At 34.9% G+C, this 15844-nt stretch overlaps 4 protein-coding genes across 14 annotated transcripts in view; 2 read left to right on the top strand and 2 right to left on the bottom strand.

Annotated features, from left to right (window-relative positions):
- The window catches only part of Cip4 (formin-binding protein 1-like Cip4), a 28808-nt gene extending 28155 nt beyond the window's left edge, over positions 1-653 (bottom strand). For 3 of the 4 annotated variants that reach the window (XM_070666574.1, XM_070666576.1, XM_070666575.1), the window contains exon 1: positions 257-653. In XM_070666574.1, coding sequence (XP_070522675.1) covers positions 257-280 — 24 coding nt within the window. In that variant the 5' untranslated portion in view covers positions 281-653. The remainder of the gene's footprint in view (positions 1-256) is intronic. The other variant, XM_070666577.1, reaches the window with a different exon arrangement.
- A 456-nt stretch (positions 654-1109) lies between these two features.
- On the top strand, positions 1110-9547 carry Sws (patatin like phospholipase domain containing sws). 6 transcript variants are annotated; one of them, XM_070666563.1, is made up of 17 exons: positions 1111-1334; positions 1881-2282; positions 2355-2774; positions 2858-3180; positions 3316-3682; positions 3759-4052; positions 4174-4553; positions 4684-4852; positions 5017-5397; positions 5532-5807; positions 5932-6118; positions 7054-7170; positions 7856-8176; positions 8295-8587; positions 8770-9077; positions 9243-9305; positions 9498-9547. In XM_070666563.1, exons 1-15 carry the CDS (start codon positions 1329-1331, stop codon positions 8869-8871), a joined length of 4038 nt encoding a protein of 1345 aa, XP_070522664.1. In that variant the 5' UTR covers positions 1111-1328; the 3' UTR covers positions 8872-9077; positions 9243-9305; positions 9498-9547. The 6 variants fall into 6 exon arrangements, with proteins under 6 accessions (XP_070522665.1, XP_070522667.1, XP_070522664.1 ...); XM_070666562.1 differs by having other exon boundaries at positions 9243-9547; XM_070666561.1 differs by having other exon boundaries at positions 8770-9305.
- Positions 8999-11820, bottom strand: Fpgs1 (Folylpolyglutamate synthase 1). 2 transcript variants are annotated; one of them, XM_070666580.1, is made up of 5 exons: positions 11728-11820; positions 11331-11584; positions 10954-11170; positions 10673-10797; positions 8999-10558 (listed from the first exon to the last, which is right to left on the bottom strand). In XM_070666580.1, the coding sequence occupies exons 3-5, from the start codon at positions 11032-11034 to the stop codon at positions 9244-9246; spliced, it is 1521 nt and encodes a 506-aa protein (XP_070522681.1). In that variant the 5' UTR covers positions 11035-11170; positions 11331-11584; positions 11728-11820; the 3' UTR covers positions 8999-9243. The 2 variants fall into 2 exon arrangements, with proteins under 2 accessions (XP_070522681.1, XP_070522682.1); XM_070666581.1 differs by having other exon boundaries at positions 11468-11584.
- A 125-nt stretch (positions 11821-11945) lies between these two features.
- LOC139108368 (E3 ubiquitin-protein ligase RNF14-like) lies at positions 11946-15443 on the top strand. Of its 2 annotated transcripts, none has more exons than XM_070666583.1 (5): positions 11946-12243; positions 12516-13545; positions 13619-13783; positions 13889-14063; positions 15243-15443. In XM_070666583.1, the coding sequence occupies exons 1-5, from the start codon at positions 12191-12193 to the stop codon at positions 15299-15301; spliced, it is 1482 nt and encodes a 493-aa protein (XP_070522684.1). In that variant the 5' UTR covers positions 11946-12190; the 3' UTR covers positions 15302-15443. The 2 variants fall into 2 exon arrangements, with proteins under 2 accessions (XP_070522684.1, XP_070522685.1); XM_070666584.1 differs by having other exon boundaries at positions 11947-12142.
- Positions 15444-15844: the final 401 nt, after the last annotated feature.

The following is a 15844-nucleotide window of genomic DNA, read 5'->3' as shown; positions in this document are numbered from 1 at the left end:
TGCGTGCGGCGACGGTCGTCGGCGAAGATCGCGCGCGGAAAATCGAGCGCGTTTTCCCGGAAAGACGGAGGGAACCTGCAAGGTGGAAAAACGGCTCTCGTTCGACAAGAGACGATCGGAGCGGCCGCGGCGCGGCGCGGGAGAGGAGCGACAAGGACGAACGTACGCAACGCGAAAGAGATGGAGAGAGAGAAGGAAGAGAGATAATAACGGCGAGAGAGAAAGAGAGAAAAGAGAGGGTGGGAGCGAGACTTACCCAGAGCTCCGTGCCCCAGCTCATGTTTGCTGGGCCGGGTGAGCCAGCGGGCGCGACGAGTAATTATCCTCGCGGGACACACTTCACATGGGACGGGCGACGTGCGTGTTCACGCGCGCCTTCGCTGCACCACTTCGCGCACCACTCGCGGCGATGCCACTGCACCGTACGTGTCGCACGCACCCGCGCGCACGCACCGCGGCCACGACCGACAGGCGGGGCGTAAAAAAAAAACGAAAAAGAGAAGCCGAGGAGACCGCGGAGAAAACGCACGGCAGACGTCGCGCGTTAAAGATCGGCCGCCACGCGCACCGTCACACGGACATGTCCAACATGTCGCCCTCGTAACCACCGACTACCCGCCCGCGCACCTGCCTACCCACGTCCGTCACCACCGTTGTCGTCGTTGGAACTGACCGCCGCCGCAAGGCGCAAACCGCCCGGAATTTCTGAGTGGTGGCGCCTATTATCGACTCGCCGAATAACTAAAGCGCCTCCACTATGGCTGCGGACGGTGAACGCGCGAAACTTTAATCTGCCGGGCGATATCCGCGCGAGAAAGGCAATAACGATCAATCAAAATCAATCAATCTATTTTTATAAATTAATCAAATATAAATCAATCAAAAATTTTTATAAAAATATAAATTAACTTAGACATCAAATCCGTAAAAAAATAATAAAACGCGCATGTAACTAGGAATCATATATATACTTGTATTGTAGTTATTGAAAGAAATTTTAATAATCTAAAAAATTCAGACTTACGAAAACGATCGTTTATGTAATCGTTTTACGTCAACTCGTTGACGTTCGTATTACCAGAGTAGTATGTCTCCGCTGCATATAAATTATTTTAAATCATTGATCTTGCACGAACAAAATGGCGCTGGATGACTCGAGCGAAGTATCAAAGGTCGTTTACTTGCGAGTTAAATAATTTAATCTTTCGTCCCAACGTGTGCCCGATTAGCTGATCAAGTTTTGTGCTGGCCCACGTATGCGGTTTTGGACGTGACACATTCTGTCCCCGGGGGATTTTTCGACGGAGAGGGAGACATGAGTACCCATTATGGAGGTTGTATATATTCTGCTGCCTTGATATATTCCTGTCGTTTCTACATTATCGTTGACTAACAGATTTTTCGAGACAACACGCGATGCGCGCAATCGTGCTTATGTTAATCTCGGATCGCTGAAAATCACGAATTAAGTTTTGCAATGCAGCAATCGAAAATGTAACCTAAAAAGGTGTCAAGCTATTAATCTGTGGGCTTTATCAGAAGACTTACAGTATTTTTTATCTTTTGAAATAAAAATTATCTTGATTGAGTTTATATCATTACGTTATACGTGATATAAATTGCGTAAGAATAAACTTAAAAAAAAAAAAAAAAAAAAAAAATATATTGTAATGGTAATTATTTTATAATTAAAATATTAATTACAGAGATGCTATTATGTTGAATAACTTTTTTTCTGACGCAAATTTAAAATGTTTTTGAACAAATTTAATTTATATGATTAATAAAATAGCAATGATTTTAGTTGACATTTTAAAATGTTTATTTAACAAAATAATATATGCATTTAAAATGTACTAATTGTAAAAATTTTTTTACAGGTGATAGAATTATTTAATAAGTTCAATGAGAGTTTGGGAACATACATATTTTCGAGATGGATTGGAAGATTTATAGAAGAATACCATACATCAAAAACAATTTTTATTATTGCTACAATTTTATTTCTTACTTTTTTAATCACATTAATCTTTGTGGTACGCAAATGGAAGAACAAAGAATTTCTGCCGGAGGTAAAGGAGTTTGTTGGAGTAGGCACTGGGAAACCAAGGTTCAGAAAAAGAGACAAAGTTCTCTTTTATGGCAGAAAGATGTTGCGCAAAGTAAAGTCCATTGGTGGCCAAGTGCATCCTACTGGACAAGGAAAAAAAAGAAGAGCAGTTATGAGATTTGCTCGTCGATTGTTACAGCTTAAAAAAGATACTGCTCCCCAACAGCTTAAAGTATGATTTGCAATAATTTTTTTTTTTTTTTAATGCACGATTTTATTTTAAACTATTTATTCAATTTTAAAGGTATTGGAACCACCGGCTGAATATCTAGAAGAAGACTTAGGGCCTGGCGAGAGAGTACCCCCGGATGCTCTGTATATGTTACAAAGTATTAGAGTTTTTGGTCATTTTGAAAAACCTGTATTCCTAAAATTATGCAAGTACACAGAAATAATGAACTTACCTGCTGGCAGCACATTATTCAAAATCGGAGATCCCGATGAGAATTTATTTATAGTACAGCAGGGCTTAGTTAATGTATATATTACTGGACCTGATGGTTCTCAAATATCATTGAAAGTAGTAAAAACAGGCGAATCCGTTACGAGTCTTCTTAGTTTTACTGATGTTCTTACGGGGCATACAAGTACATATAAAACTGTATCAGCAAGAGCTGTAGAAGATTCTGTCGTAGTAAAGTTACCGATGAGCGCGTTTCAACAAGTAAGTTATGTCTCTTATTGTTATTATTTTTTTTTTCAACGTAATTGTAAAAATTTGTTTACGAATTTTTTAATGAATTTCAGGTTTTTCAAGATTATCCTGAAGCTTTCGTTCGAGTTATCCAGGTCATTATGGTACGGCTACAGAGAGTTACATTCACTGCTTTGCATCAATATCTTGGTCTTTCTGCAGAATTAGTCAATCAAGGATCGCACAAAAAAAAGCAAAGTCCGTTTTCTGGTTCGCCGGTACGTTCCAGAACCAGAGAGAACTTTGCCCCGCAAATTGCCGAAATACCTGGTATTCTTTCTATCAATACACTAGAAGTACACGATACCAGTGACATTCTTCAACGTGAAGCATCTAACTCAAGCACTTCTCAGCCTGTGCCTATTTCGCATCGACGGTAAACAAAATTTTTCAACTAAAGTATTAAATTTATTGATTATACTTACGATGTAAATAGATTACTCGACCGCCTCCAACTTGCCGACTCGCATTAAAATACACAATTTTTGGGAATTACTTTATTATTTTTTAGCAGGAAGAGCAGTAGCGATTGGAAAAATCAGGGTTCTAACTTGCAAACGGGTAATCAAAATTCAGCAGAGATGGTACCAGAATGCGACTCGCACTGGGCTGCACCGTCCGTTCTGCCAATGTCTCAATCTGTACAAGGGTCACATACAGAATCTCATTCGGGAAGTATATATTCCAGTAAAAAGCGCCAAGCAAACGAAACGACACAGCAACAGCAACAACAGTTAGATGAAGAACAACTTGTACAGATAGCTACTGACGCATTTGTTAATGAACTCGGTATTGAGGATGAAACAGTGCTGAAAGACAAGGTGCAAATTAGGGAGGTACCGGCTGGTACTTATTTGATGAAAGAAGAATCTCATAAGGTTTGCAATATTATCAAATACAAACTATTTTTTATTTATGTTGCATATTAAAAAAAAAAAATTAATTACGTTATAGGATGTCGCACTTGTATATGTGCTTTTGGGTTCACTACTAGTAAGCCAGCGTGTATCGGAGGGTCGGGATGCAGGTCAAGAAGTACACATGTTTAGTGCTCATCAAGGTGAAATTGTCGGTGGTTTAGCAGTGCTAACTGGCGAACCATCTTTTTACACAATTAGAGCAAAGCATGCTAGCCGTATTGCATTACTCAGTAAATCAACGTTCTTTGCTATTATGAGAGATCAACCTACAGTCGTATTACACGTGGCGCATACTGTTGTTCGCAGATTAAGTCCTTTCGTAAGACAGGTACGAATTTATTTAAAAAAAATTAATTTTAAAGACAAAAAAATTTCAACAGGTACGAATTTATTTAAAAAAAATTAATTTTAAATAGATAAAACAATTCCAACCAATATGTTATTAATAGGTAGATTTTGCTCTCGACTGGTTATTCCTCGAAAGCGGACGGGCCGTTTATAGACAAGGAGATGAATCAGATTCGACATTTATTGTATTAAGTGGGCGATTGCGATCGGTAATTACTTATAAGAATGGTAAAAAAGAACCGGTAGCAGAATACGGAAAAGGCGACTTGGTAGGAATTGTAGAGATGGTCACGCAAACTCCGAGATCGACGACAGTTATGGCGGTCCGAGATTCCGAGCTGGCAAAACTACCAGAGGGTTTGTTTAATGTGATCAAACTCAGATATCCAATTGTTGTCACGAGATTAATTAATCTTCTGGGTCATCGTATACTCGGCACCTGGCAGCAACCACATACGAAAAATTGCAATAATGATACACAGTAAATATATTGATACATACATATAAAATAATTTGTTAATGTTAAATCATTATTTTTACATGACGATTATTCATTATTATATAAATAAATGCTATTAATATGAATTAATTTTTGAATTAAAATATTTCAGACGAGCCGCAGCAACGGTTGACGCTAGACCTGCACAAGTAAATTTTTCAACTGTTGCTATAGTGCCAGTATCGGATGATGTACCACTAACTGCTTTTACTTATGAGTTATATCACTCTTTATGTGCCATTGGATCATGTCTTCGTTTAACGTCAGATGTTGTAAGAAAGGTATTGCATCGTAATTCTGAATATTTATTTTCTGATATTATTTATACAGCGTAAATTTTCTTTAATTTATAATTTAATAAATTTTGTTATTTAATAGTACAAAAAGACGATTAATTTATTAATTTTTAAGAAATAATAAATTAATCGTTGATTTTTTTATACAGACATTAGGAACAACCATAATGGAGCCTGCAAACGAGTACCGATTAACTTCTTGGCTTGCGCAGCAAGAAGATCAACACAGAATTTCTCTGTATCAATGTGATTCGAGTTATACGCTCTGGACTCAGCGATGCGCGAGACAAGCTGACTGCATTCTAATTGTGGGCTTAGGCGATCGACCGCCATCAATTGGTCGAACCGAACGCGAGATAGAACGGCTAGTAATGCGAACGCAAAAAGAATTGGTGCTATTACATAAGGAACAAAATGGTCAACGACCTACAAATACGGTACAGTGGTTGAATATGAGATCCTGGGTATCTAGTCACCATCATATCCAGTGTCCCAAACGAATGTTTACAAGAAGATCGCAGTATAGAATTGTGAGCAATAATTAATTAAAAAGTTATTCTAAACGCCTTGCTTTATTTTAATCGTGTGATTAAAAAAAATTTATTTCACCAATAACAATAAGAAAAAAAAAAATTACTTTAATTTAAAATATATTTTATTGCAGAATGAATTATACTCGAAAGTGCTGATGTCTGAACCGAACGTACACAGCGATTTCAGTAGACTAGCGAGATGGCTGACCGGCACCTCGGTTGGCCTGGTCTTAGGTGGAGGTGGTGCCAGAGGCGCTGCTCATGTGGGCATGCTAAAGGCCATCATCGAAGCAGGTATACCTATAGATATGGTTGGTGGTGTGAGCATCGGCGCTTTCATGGGCGCGTTGTGGTGCATGGAAAAAAACATCACCACTACTACACAAAAAGCTCGAGAATGGTCTAAGGTGAGAAATATAGTTTACGATTTTTGTTGTTATATTTGTCTTTTATTTTAACAATTGCTTTAAGATTTTTTTCACTGTTAAAGAAATATTTGTGTGTAAAAACGCTACATTTATCTGCTGGCAGAAAATGACACAGTGGTGGCGACAAATTATGGATTTGACTTATCCGATGACTTCAATGTTCTCCGGTAAAGATTTTAACAAGACAATTCAGCAGACTTTCGGCGATACATATATAGAGGACTTATGGCTCCCGTATTTCACAATAACCACAGACATCACGGACTCTTGTATGCGCACGCATAGACACGGTCTGTATAAATATAATGCTTTGCATTAATTGATTTTAAATACTAAAGCTTTTAGTTTGATTTAATTTTTATACATTTGGCCACTAATGTTTAACACATTTACAGTTTTAAAAGAAAATTTTATAATAAGATATAAAATATTATAAAAATATTTGCAGACATCTAAATTGAATCGAAAAAATTAATAAATAAGAAATGTGTTTTATTTTATAGATAATATCTAAAACTACTTGTTTCGGCAATCAGTTTTGGATGTCTATATTAAAAATAAAACATATAAGAAATAATTTTTTATTGATTCATATTAATAATTTCGTTATGGCATGTAGATTTTTTGTTTTCAATGTACATATTAGCATGATAGTAGAAGCTTCAACGAGCGGGAGTGAGCTTTAAAAATATTGTTGACGTACTCTCCGTTTAATGTCATTTTTAAAAAAGATAATAAAGGCATACTTTTATTTTTACTCGAATGTATATAAATTATAAATTGATGTATATATATTCCTGTATTCTTATTATCGAGTTATAATTAAAAAAAATTACGATATTGTTTAACTTGTCAAAAAAAAAATTTTTTTACGAAAATGCAAAGAATATACTACTAGATTTTCTAAACGTGTAGATAAATAAAATATTCAATATAATTAACACGTTTAAATGAAATTAATTTAAAGATATCGAAAAATTCACTAAAGTTTTATCAATATTATTTTTTTAATTGAATCGTTTATGCTGATAGCAGTTTTTATCAATTAATTTCGATTAATGATTATGTTTCTCGTTATAATACACATTATACAATCCATATACGTGCACATATATAAGCAATTCCATTAATTAGCAGTTAATACACTTTAAGAATACAGGAAGTACTTCGGATAATGTATACGGGTAAATGCAGGATATTAAAGAGAATGGTTCGTCGTCTTTAGGATCGCTGTGGCGGTACATTCGGGCTTCGATGTCATTGTCTGGTTATATGCCACCCATGTGTGACCCCGTTGATGGCCATCTCCTGCTCGACGGCGGGTACGTCAATAACCTTCCAGGTAATCTAGATCACATTGATGAATGGCTACAATTTTCACATAGTCGATAAAACTTAAAAAAAATCGTTTTCAAATCTAATTTTTTATCCAGTGTTTGGGACCGATATGTTAGGGACACTTTGTGTTATTAGTCACGCTAATTATCTCATTTTAATTGGACTTTGTATTATTTCATATTTACCTTGACACGATATTGAATATTTATTCACAATTTATTCGATATTTATTCACAAATATTACCGAAATAAAATTATGAAATCACGAGAAATATCAAGCTCACTCCCGTTGATAAAAGATGCAATTATCGAATTCTGAATAGTTAAGTTCGCTCAGGTTTACTATGGAGATATATTCGCGGCAGTATGACTATTGCGGGGGTCTTTCCTCCGATTTGTGATCCCCTTGATGGGCATCTTTTGGTCGACGGGTGTTATGTTAATAATGTGCCAGGTATTCGTCTAATATATTGTTTACGTTTAGTCCTGATTATAGTCACTAATGACTCTTGATTACTTTCAATTTAGTTACGTGTAATTAATGTATTTTTTTAATTTTTTTAAAGAAATATAAGTGCATAAAATAGATGTAAAAATCATTTATTCAAAAATTAAATCTTGTACAAAGTATAGACAACAAATTAGCGATAACGTTCTCGATTCATGCATTATCCCTGTTTTTGTTCAAGCTGACGAAATGCTACGACAAGGAGCACATCATATTTTGGCCATTGACGTCGGTTCGCAGGATGACACAGACTTGACAAATTACGGGGACTCGTTGTCCGGCTGGTGGTTATTGTGGAAGCGATGGAATCCATTTGCCACTCCTGTGAAAGTGCCAAATCTACCGGATATTCAGTCCAGACTGGCGTACGTAAGCTGCGTACGCCAGCTGGAAGAAGTGAAGACTTCTGATTATTGCGAATACATCAGACCGCCGATTGACAAGTATAAAACCCTCCAATTTGCCAATTTCGATGAGATCAAAGACGTAGGATACCAACACGGTAAAAAATTACTTTTAACATTTAAATTTTATTATGAAAAATTATAGAGTAATATTAAATAGAAATTAAAAAATTAAATTATAATATTAAGTTATTTTTAATAAATTATGTTCTTAAGGGAAAACGTATTTCGAGGGTCAATCAAAAGCCGGAGTTCTGCCTCGATTCAACGCGGATCGAGAAAATGCGAGAGCTATGCGAGCAAAGTGCCAAGCGGCTAATCAACAATCACCCTCTTCATACACTTTCACCGATCTCGCGCAGATGGTGTGTAAAGTTGCACGTGGTAGCCGATTTATCGATGACATAGATTCAGATTCGGATGAGTTGGAAGAATACGAGGCGGATTTGGAAGAAGATGCGCAAGAAGTAGGATACGCGTCCGAACCCACTGCCGGTATTTTAGATCAGGCAAGTTACTTTTATTCATTGCGTTAAATTAATTTAAAGTTTTGTAAGAAATAGGAATATTAAAAATCAATATTCTTCAAATTTTTTGTTTAAAAATAAAACTCTTAAAGTCATCTTATATTTTAATGTGAAATTTAATATGAAAGATTTCGTAAAATTATAAATATCTTTATTTGTTTTAGAGTCCTGAAGATAATCGCCTAAGACGAAGAACTGGTGTTTCACTTAGTCTATCCGACACAGAGGCGGAGTCGGAATTAGAGTACCATCCAAAGATTTTTTGAATACTTATTTACAATTATTCGTGATATTGTATCTACATAACGCGCTCAAAAAGATAAATTCAATACAATTTTATTACGAACGCATAACGCTTCACAACTCAAAGGTACTGCAAGTGATTAACTCATATAAAGTACAAAAGCATTTATTACAAATTTATAATATACCGATAATCGTAAAAACGTCGCTCTGAAATTATCATAATGCGGTACGTATTATTTCAATGTATTGAGTAAAATAGTTAATAATTGTTGTTACTATTAATATTGTGTTAAATATAATTACGGTTAAAAATAACATTTTTTGTATTTGTCTTTCTCGAAGTATTTACAGCTTTGCAAATATTTTTAATAGAATTTTAATCTTATTTTAGTTCAAAATTCACTGGTCATTGTCAAATTCGGATCCAGAATGGCTAATAGTGCACCGACCAAATGTAAGGATCCTGTTACAAGTATTTCTACTTTATTATAATTATCCGTTCGCGACTGTACATGTTTTTTAATGTCATGGAGTACTTCGAAAATATTATCTTTTACAATAGAACCTTCGCCCCAAAATTCATAATGTTCAATGCATTTTTTTTTCGATTTATCAAGATGATAATTTGATAAATCTTCTATACTAGGTATGCCAGGGAACTTTGGAGCAAAATAAACTTTATCAAAGTTTAAAGGTCTTAATAGTTTTAATAATTCCAGAGAATTTCGGTCGCCACTGACATTAAATATTAGAAATTTACTAGAAGTTTCTTGACTGACTCTTTTGAACCACGATATGCAATTATTAATACTCTCGATTGTGTGAGCACCGTCCAAAAAAAAATCCGCCACACTAGTTCTTAAAATCTGCGTACGACCAGGCCATTTGCAATTTGCTAATGCTGTCACGATTTTGTTTACAGAAATTATTTGTGACGCGTCATTTTTATCACTTTCATAATTATAAAGATTATTGCATTTATCATTAACAGAATGATCGCGACGAGATTTAATCCACTCGAGTGCCATATGGATCGATAACAAAGCATTCCAGTGCTTCACGCCACTAATCTCGATGCCTGCCAACAAGAGGACGTCATTCCAGTTACCTTGAGTCGTAGAAACTATTCGAAAATCACGGCATTGCCTTTCTACCATTCGTTTTCGTAGAACATGCATCACTGACTCTGGCTGCTGTACTGTAAAAGCTACCGCATGCGGCTTAAAGATTCCTGACTTCTGGTAAGCGATCTCCTCTAAAGTATTACCCAACAACGAAGTGTGTTCCAGACCCAGGCTGGTCACACCTACGCAAACTGGATTTCGCAGAATATTGGTGCAATCTAGTTCGCCGCCAATTCCAACTTCGATGATCGCTACGTCAACGTTCGCCTCCAAGAATACGTGGAACATCAGAATCGTCAAGAATTTGAAATAAGTCGGCATGTCGGACTCAAATTCTCGATTTTGTTCCAGACGTTGATACACGTTCCAAAAGAAACGGGCGAAGTGAGTCTGACTAATGGGCTCGCCATTTAACCGAATGCGTTCTCGCACGGAAACCAAATGAGGCGAACTAAAGAAACCCGTGCTGAAGCCGTGTTGTCGTAAAATAGCCTCCGTAAATGCGCACGTTGATCCTTTACCCTTGGTACCACTCACATGGATGACAGACAGTTCGTCCAGCTGCTCCAGAGTAATACCAGATCTGTAATAAATTTCATATTAATACAATTTTTTTAATTCCATTAAAACGCAAATTAATCTTTAAATTTTGCAGCCGTAATTTTGCACTGCGTATTTTAACTGAGTCGTTTACTACCGGAGTAAATATTTTTCTGTTTCCTTCAATTTTGTAGAATTGTTTCTATAATCTGGGTGCTTCTTAACGGACTGCAAATAACCAGCATTGCTTTGCAAAGTAAGACTTAACGTCTTTATTGCTTCCTGCAAAAAAAAAAAAAAAAAGAATGACACATTTTATCATACAACTCTTTTTCCGATTGTAAAAAATATATTTGCAACTTTTTAATGAATGCAGTAAATTGAGAAGTAAGAAAATTATCGAACGTAATAAATGAAACTATCGACGATTCTGTTTACCTCGTAGGATTTATTAATATTGCAGGAACGACTTAGAAATCCATTGTGCGTCATTCTTCTCAGCATAGAAATCATCAGCATTAACTTATGCAATCCAAGCGAGAACTGATAAAGCGATAACCCTTTTTTTTTTTTTATCGTTCTACGTATCAATAACGTTCGAATAACACAGTCATGAGAGAGTGCATGTTACAAATTCCGGCATTTTGGTTCCAGCCTGGTGGAAAAAAAAAAAGTGTCAGTTCCAAATATCACATTCGAAGTGAATCGCAAAAGATCTCTCTTTCGAAACGAAACGGAAAACGTCCGAAGTTCGGCCGAGGGATTCTGTAAGAGGATTTCGCGCGCGAATTTCTCGTAGAATTTGACTTTCTTACGCTTAAAAATCAATCCTTTGTAACGAGTTCTTGGTTTGAGCATTGCACCACCGATATTCATCGAGACAAATTTCTGTGAAAGCAAACACGTGAAACGACGTGCGCGGTGGTTCCCTTAGATAAATTATCAATTTAACCTTTTAACACGTGTGCACCGCCCGACTGCAACGTGACATTTCCCGCCACAAGTGCATACGTGAAGCACTACACGTGCTCATGCGCTGCAACCTCGTTCGGCTCCTGATCTCGCTAACCTATATGAAAATAAAATCAAGTTGCAAATAACAGGTTAAATGAAACAAGAACAATTTATATTAAATAAAATAAAGAGAGAATTTTAAGTATTGCAAAATAACGTATTAATTTATTGTAAAAGAAATGAGAAAAATAATATTACATGAAGTTAATCACGGAACAATCTTACTGTCGTATGTATGTTGAATATAGTACGGATACTACATACATCGTACGATTAAAGTCTCAGCCAATCATAGTCGAGATATATTTCATTAGCCTTAAGCTCGTATCGTTCCACATATTGTAAACGCAAATTAAAGATTTTAAATAAGGAATTGTGGCCAACTTTCAAACTGTGAATCGAAGTCTCTCGATATTCTTTTTTTTTTTCGTGTCTTGTCAGTTCTGTATGTATAAGAGCAAATAAAAGCGCCAGAAGCAAGTGATTACACGCGAGGAAATAAGCGCGTAGTTGCGAATTTGAGAATACAGTTGAGATAATTTAAAAGAAAAAGAAGGTGACGTAAAATCTTAGTCCCCTTCGGTCTTTGCACTTCGTTCCTTTTTTCTTTACGGTATGTAACGATCTACGTTTATTTAGCTATATACGTTCGCTGTGGAAAATGCGTTCAACGCGTTATGCGAAACTCAATTCACTTGTTATCAGCATGGCGAGGTAAACAAAACGAGACTCGGTAAAAAAAAAAAATTTAGTTGGTTTTTGTTCTCTATTGCTATACGACGTAGTTCATTATTGTGAAAATTACGATCAATTAATTTAGTGTTCGACTATTATTTTAATTGGATTTAAAATTATAGTTTTAATTATATTTCTTGTTGATTATATATCTGTCTTTTTTTTTTTTTTTTTTTTCTTTTCCATGTAAATGCTTTTTATAAAATAATTAAATTAAATTAAAATATATATATAATAATAATTAATTTTAGTGATATCGGTATTTATCGAGGTATCAAGATGGACTGCGAAATTGCGAACAATCTTCAACGACAAGAGGATGAAATGACTGCCCTTTCCAGTATCTACGACGAAACGGAGTTCTTCTACGCAAAAAACGAAAAATGCATAAGATGCTGGTTCAGCCTATATCCGAAATTTAAGGACAAATTAATAATAAAATTAATGGACAGTGGGCCTTTCGACGACGAAGCTGTTTCTAACGATTGTGTTATTGGACTCGTTGAACATTTACCGCCGATTAAATTATATATTTTTTTCCCTGATACATATCCATCTAAAACGTTGCCAACTTTTAATATCTCCAGTGTTTGGTTGACACCATGGGAGATGTCTTTTATTTGTCAAAAATTTGACGAATTGTGGGAAGAAAATCAAGGCAACGAGATCGTTTTTCTTTGGCTAAATTTCTTACAAAATGATCTTTTTAATTTTCTTAATATATCGGAATTCTTAGACATTTCTTTTTTACATTCAATTTACATTTCGCGAGATAAAGCCCTATTACGTTTAGCCGAACTATCCGATCCCAGGGTACGACGTGAATCGATATTTAAATTATCATTAAATATCAAGAATTTATTAATATCATACAACGAACGACAACATAAAACGCAATTCGACGAGAACTTTTATACTTGTTACATATGTTTCGAAAAATGTTCAGGACTGAACTCTATAGAACTTGAAAACTGCCAACACATTTATTGCAAAAGTTGCATGGAAAAATACATACGTATTAATATCGTCGATTATATTAGCGTTATATCGTGCCCGACGGTAGACTGCAAATATAATATAAGTGCTAATGACATCAAGACTCTTTGTCCAAATTTGTTTCTGCACTACGAAGAAATGATGTTGCGATTAACGTTAGACACGATGGAAGATGTAGTACACTGCCCTCGAATTTCTTGCCAATATCCGGTTATCAGAGATTTAAACGACGACGCACCGATTTGTCCTCAATGTTTCTATTGTTTTTGCATTTATTGTCATAAGGTAAAACGTATTTTAACATTTGTACGAATATATATTAATATATCCTGTATTCAAATTACACTTATTTATACAGGCGTATCATGGGCAAGCACTGTGTAAAATGCCGTCAAACGATATTATGAAGCTTGTTGAAAAATATAAAAATAGCAGTAACGTGGAGAAAAAGATGTTAGAGAAAAAATATGGCAGACGACAAATACAATCGATCGAAACTTATCTTACCACCGAATATCTGCAAGTACGTATGCAAAATATAATTACATGGTAATTAATAACAGGTGTAATAAGATTAGACAATTGAAATATTATTTCTAATGGTAATTATATATTTAACTTTGTTTAGGATAATACAAAAAGTTGTCCAAAATGTCACTCTCTAATTAGCAAAATTGATGGCTGCAACAAAATGACGTGTAAACATTGCAAATCCTTTTTTTGTTGGCTGTGCAATGAACAGATATATGGATATGATCACTTCAACAACGTCGATAGTCCATGTTACGGTTCTTTATTCGAAGGTACGGAGTTGAACGATATTATCGATCACGATTTTGATGATATAATAGATAATTTGGATCAATTTTTTTTATAATCTCAATGTTTAAATATCTTCAAACAATTGAAATTTATTTTTCGTATAAGTAATTTTTTTTTTACGTATATTTTTTGTATTTAAAGGTAAAAAAAAATAATCTTTCAACAATTATTGATTTAAATTTTCAAAAAATTTATTTTGGTATTTTTTATTTTTAATATATATCATATAAATGATCTTTCTAAATAAGAATATTAAATTGTAAATACATTTTTTTAATAAACTTATTTTCATATTTTCGTTATTAATAATAAAATAGCTATGTAAGACTGGTACATATGTATGTACAAATGTATAATACACTTTAATAACAATAATAATTATCCTAGATAATCTCAGACTTTCCATTGGTAACTTTGATGTTAAAATTTACGTATCTCTCGGTACGTGAACTTCGATATTTGCTTCGGTGACTAATTGTTCTGCAATGATAGAGACTGCAGATTCGCGTCTTTGTTGATTCGACACAATATCTAGAAGTGATTAAAATGTACAAAAAATTAAGTTAAAGTAATCGTTTTCTCATAGCTTTAGACTAACATAAAATTGCATTACCTTCACAATTTTGATCACATTCTATAATTGTTTGTTTGCGGTGAAAACGTTGCATGTTTAATTGTATAAGAGAAGGTCCAAATATATAATATCCGAAGCTCGCCCCGATTGCTAAGGCGATAGTGATATATGCATTAAACGTCATAACGGCCATCATTAGGATGTAACTAAGTGTAATGTGAAGGGACCAGTGCAACATTTGTAACATCCATCCCCAAAAATTTTCACTAAAAAAAAAAAAATTAATGTCAAATAAAAATAAAAGAATAATTACAATAAACGAACAGATACACGAATTGTTAAATTAATATCTAAAAAGTAATTAATTCATAATTTTATTCTTATTAATAAAGTAATACAAATATTTGTTCACATGTTAAAATAAGTTAGTGACTTGAAATCACTTGTAATGCTTAAATAACATACATTTGGCTTATCTTAAAAGATAAGAAAACAATAATGTACCATCTTGGATGAGGTCTAAAGTTCTTTGGTGTCATTCGAGATAAAAGAGATGAGTTTTCTGATGAAGCTGATGTTCTTCTAGGTATGGATCTGATCACAGTCTGCTGCAAGTGGATATGTGAGACCTTCATGGCTTCATAAAGTATTGCTAGAGCAGCCAAGCCTAAACAAGTTGCCACCAGGCTCCATACTGTGGTGATGTTGTACCCTGGAAATAGGAAGTCACCCAGATCCACCCCAAACCAATATGCCTTATACATCTGCAATGAAATGGAGGTACAAACCAATTTTCCAGAGCTTGATGCAAGGTATGTAAAAAAAAGAACATCAAAAATCATAATTACACCAACCTTGGTTACCTAAATTCCTTTTGCTGTACTCTTGACTTGTGAGAGGTACTCATGACTGATAAGCTGCACGTATACAAACGCCTACGCATTATATCACACACCTAGTTTAACCCAAAGCTTCTTTGTTTATAAAGTTTGTCCACATATGCGTAATATTTCCGGTACGTGAACTCGTCTTGTCTCGGCGATGACTAATAAATCGGATATAAATATTTAATTACTTGGAAATTGGAAGTGTTTCTCTCTCTCGAAAAAAAAAAAAATTTTGTTGATCCTAACGCATAAAAAAATATGAAGTCGAATGACAAACAGCATATGGAATGATAATAGGCAT

Source organism: Cardiocondyla obscurior, linkage group LG15 (genome assembly GCF_019399895.1).
Source record: "Cardiocondyla obscurior isolate alpha-2009 linkage group LG15, Cobs3.1, whole genome shotgun sequence".
Taxonomy (NCBI): domain Eukaryota; kingdom Metazoa; phylum Arthropoda; class Insecta; order Hymenoptera; family Formicidae; genus Cardiocondyla; species Cardiocondyla obscurior.
This window is presented reverse-complemented; position numbering and strand designations above follow the sequence as displayed.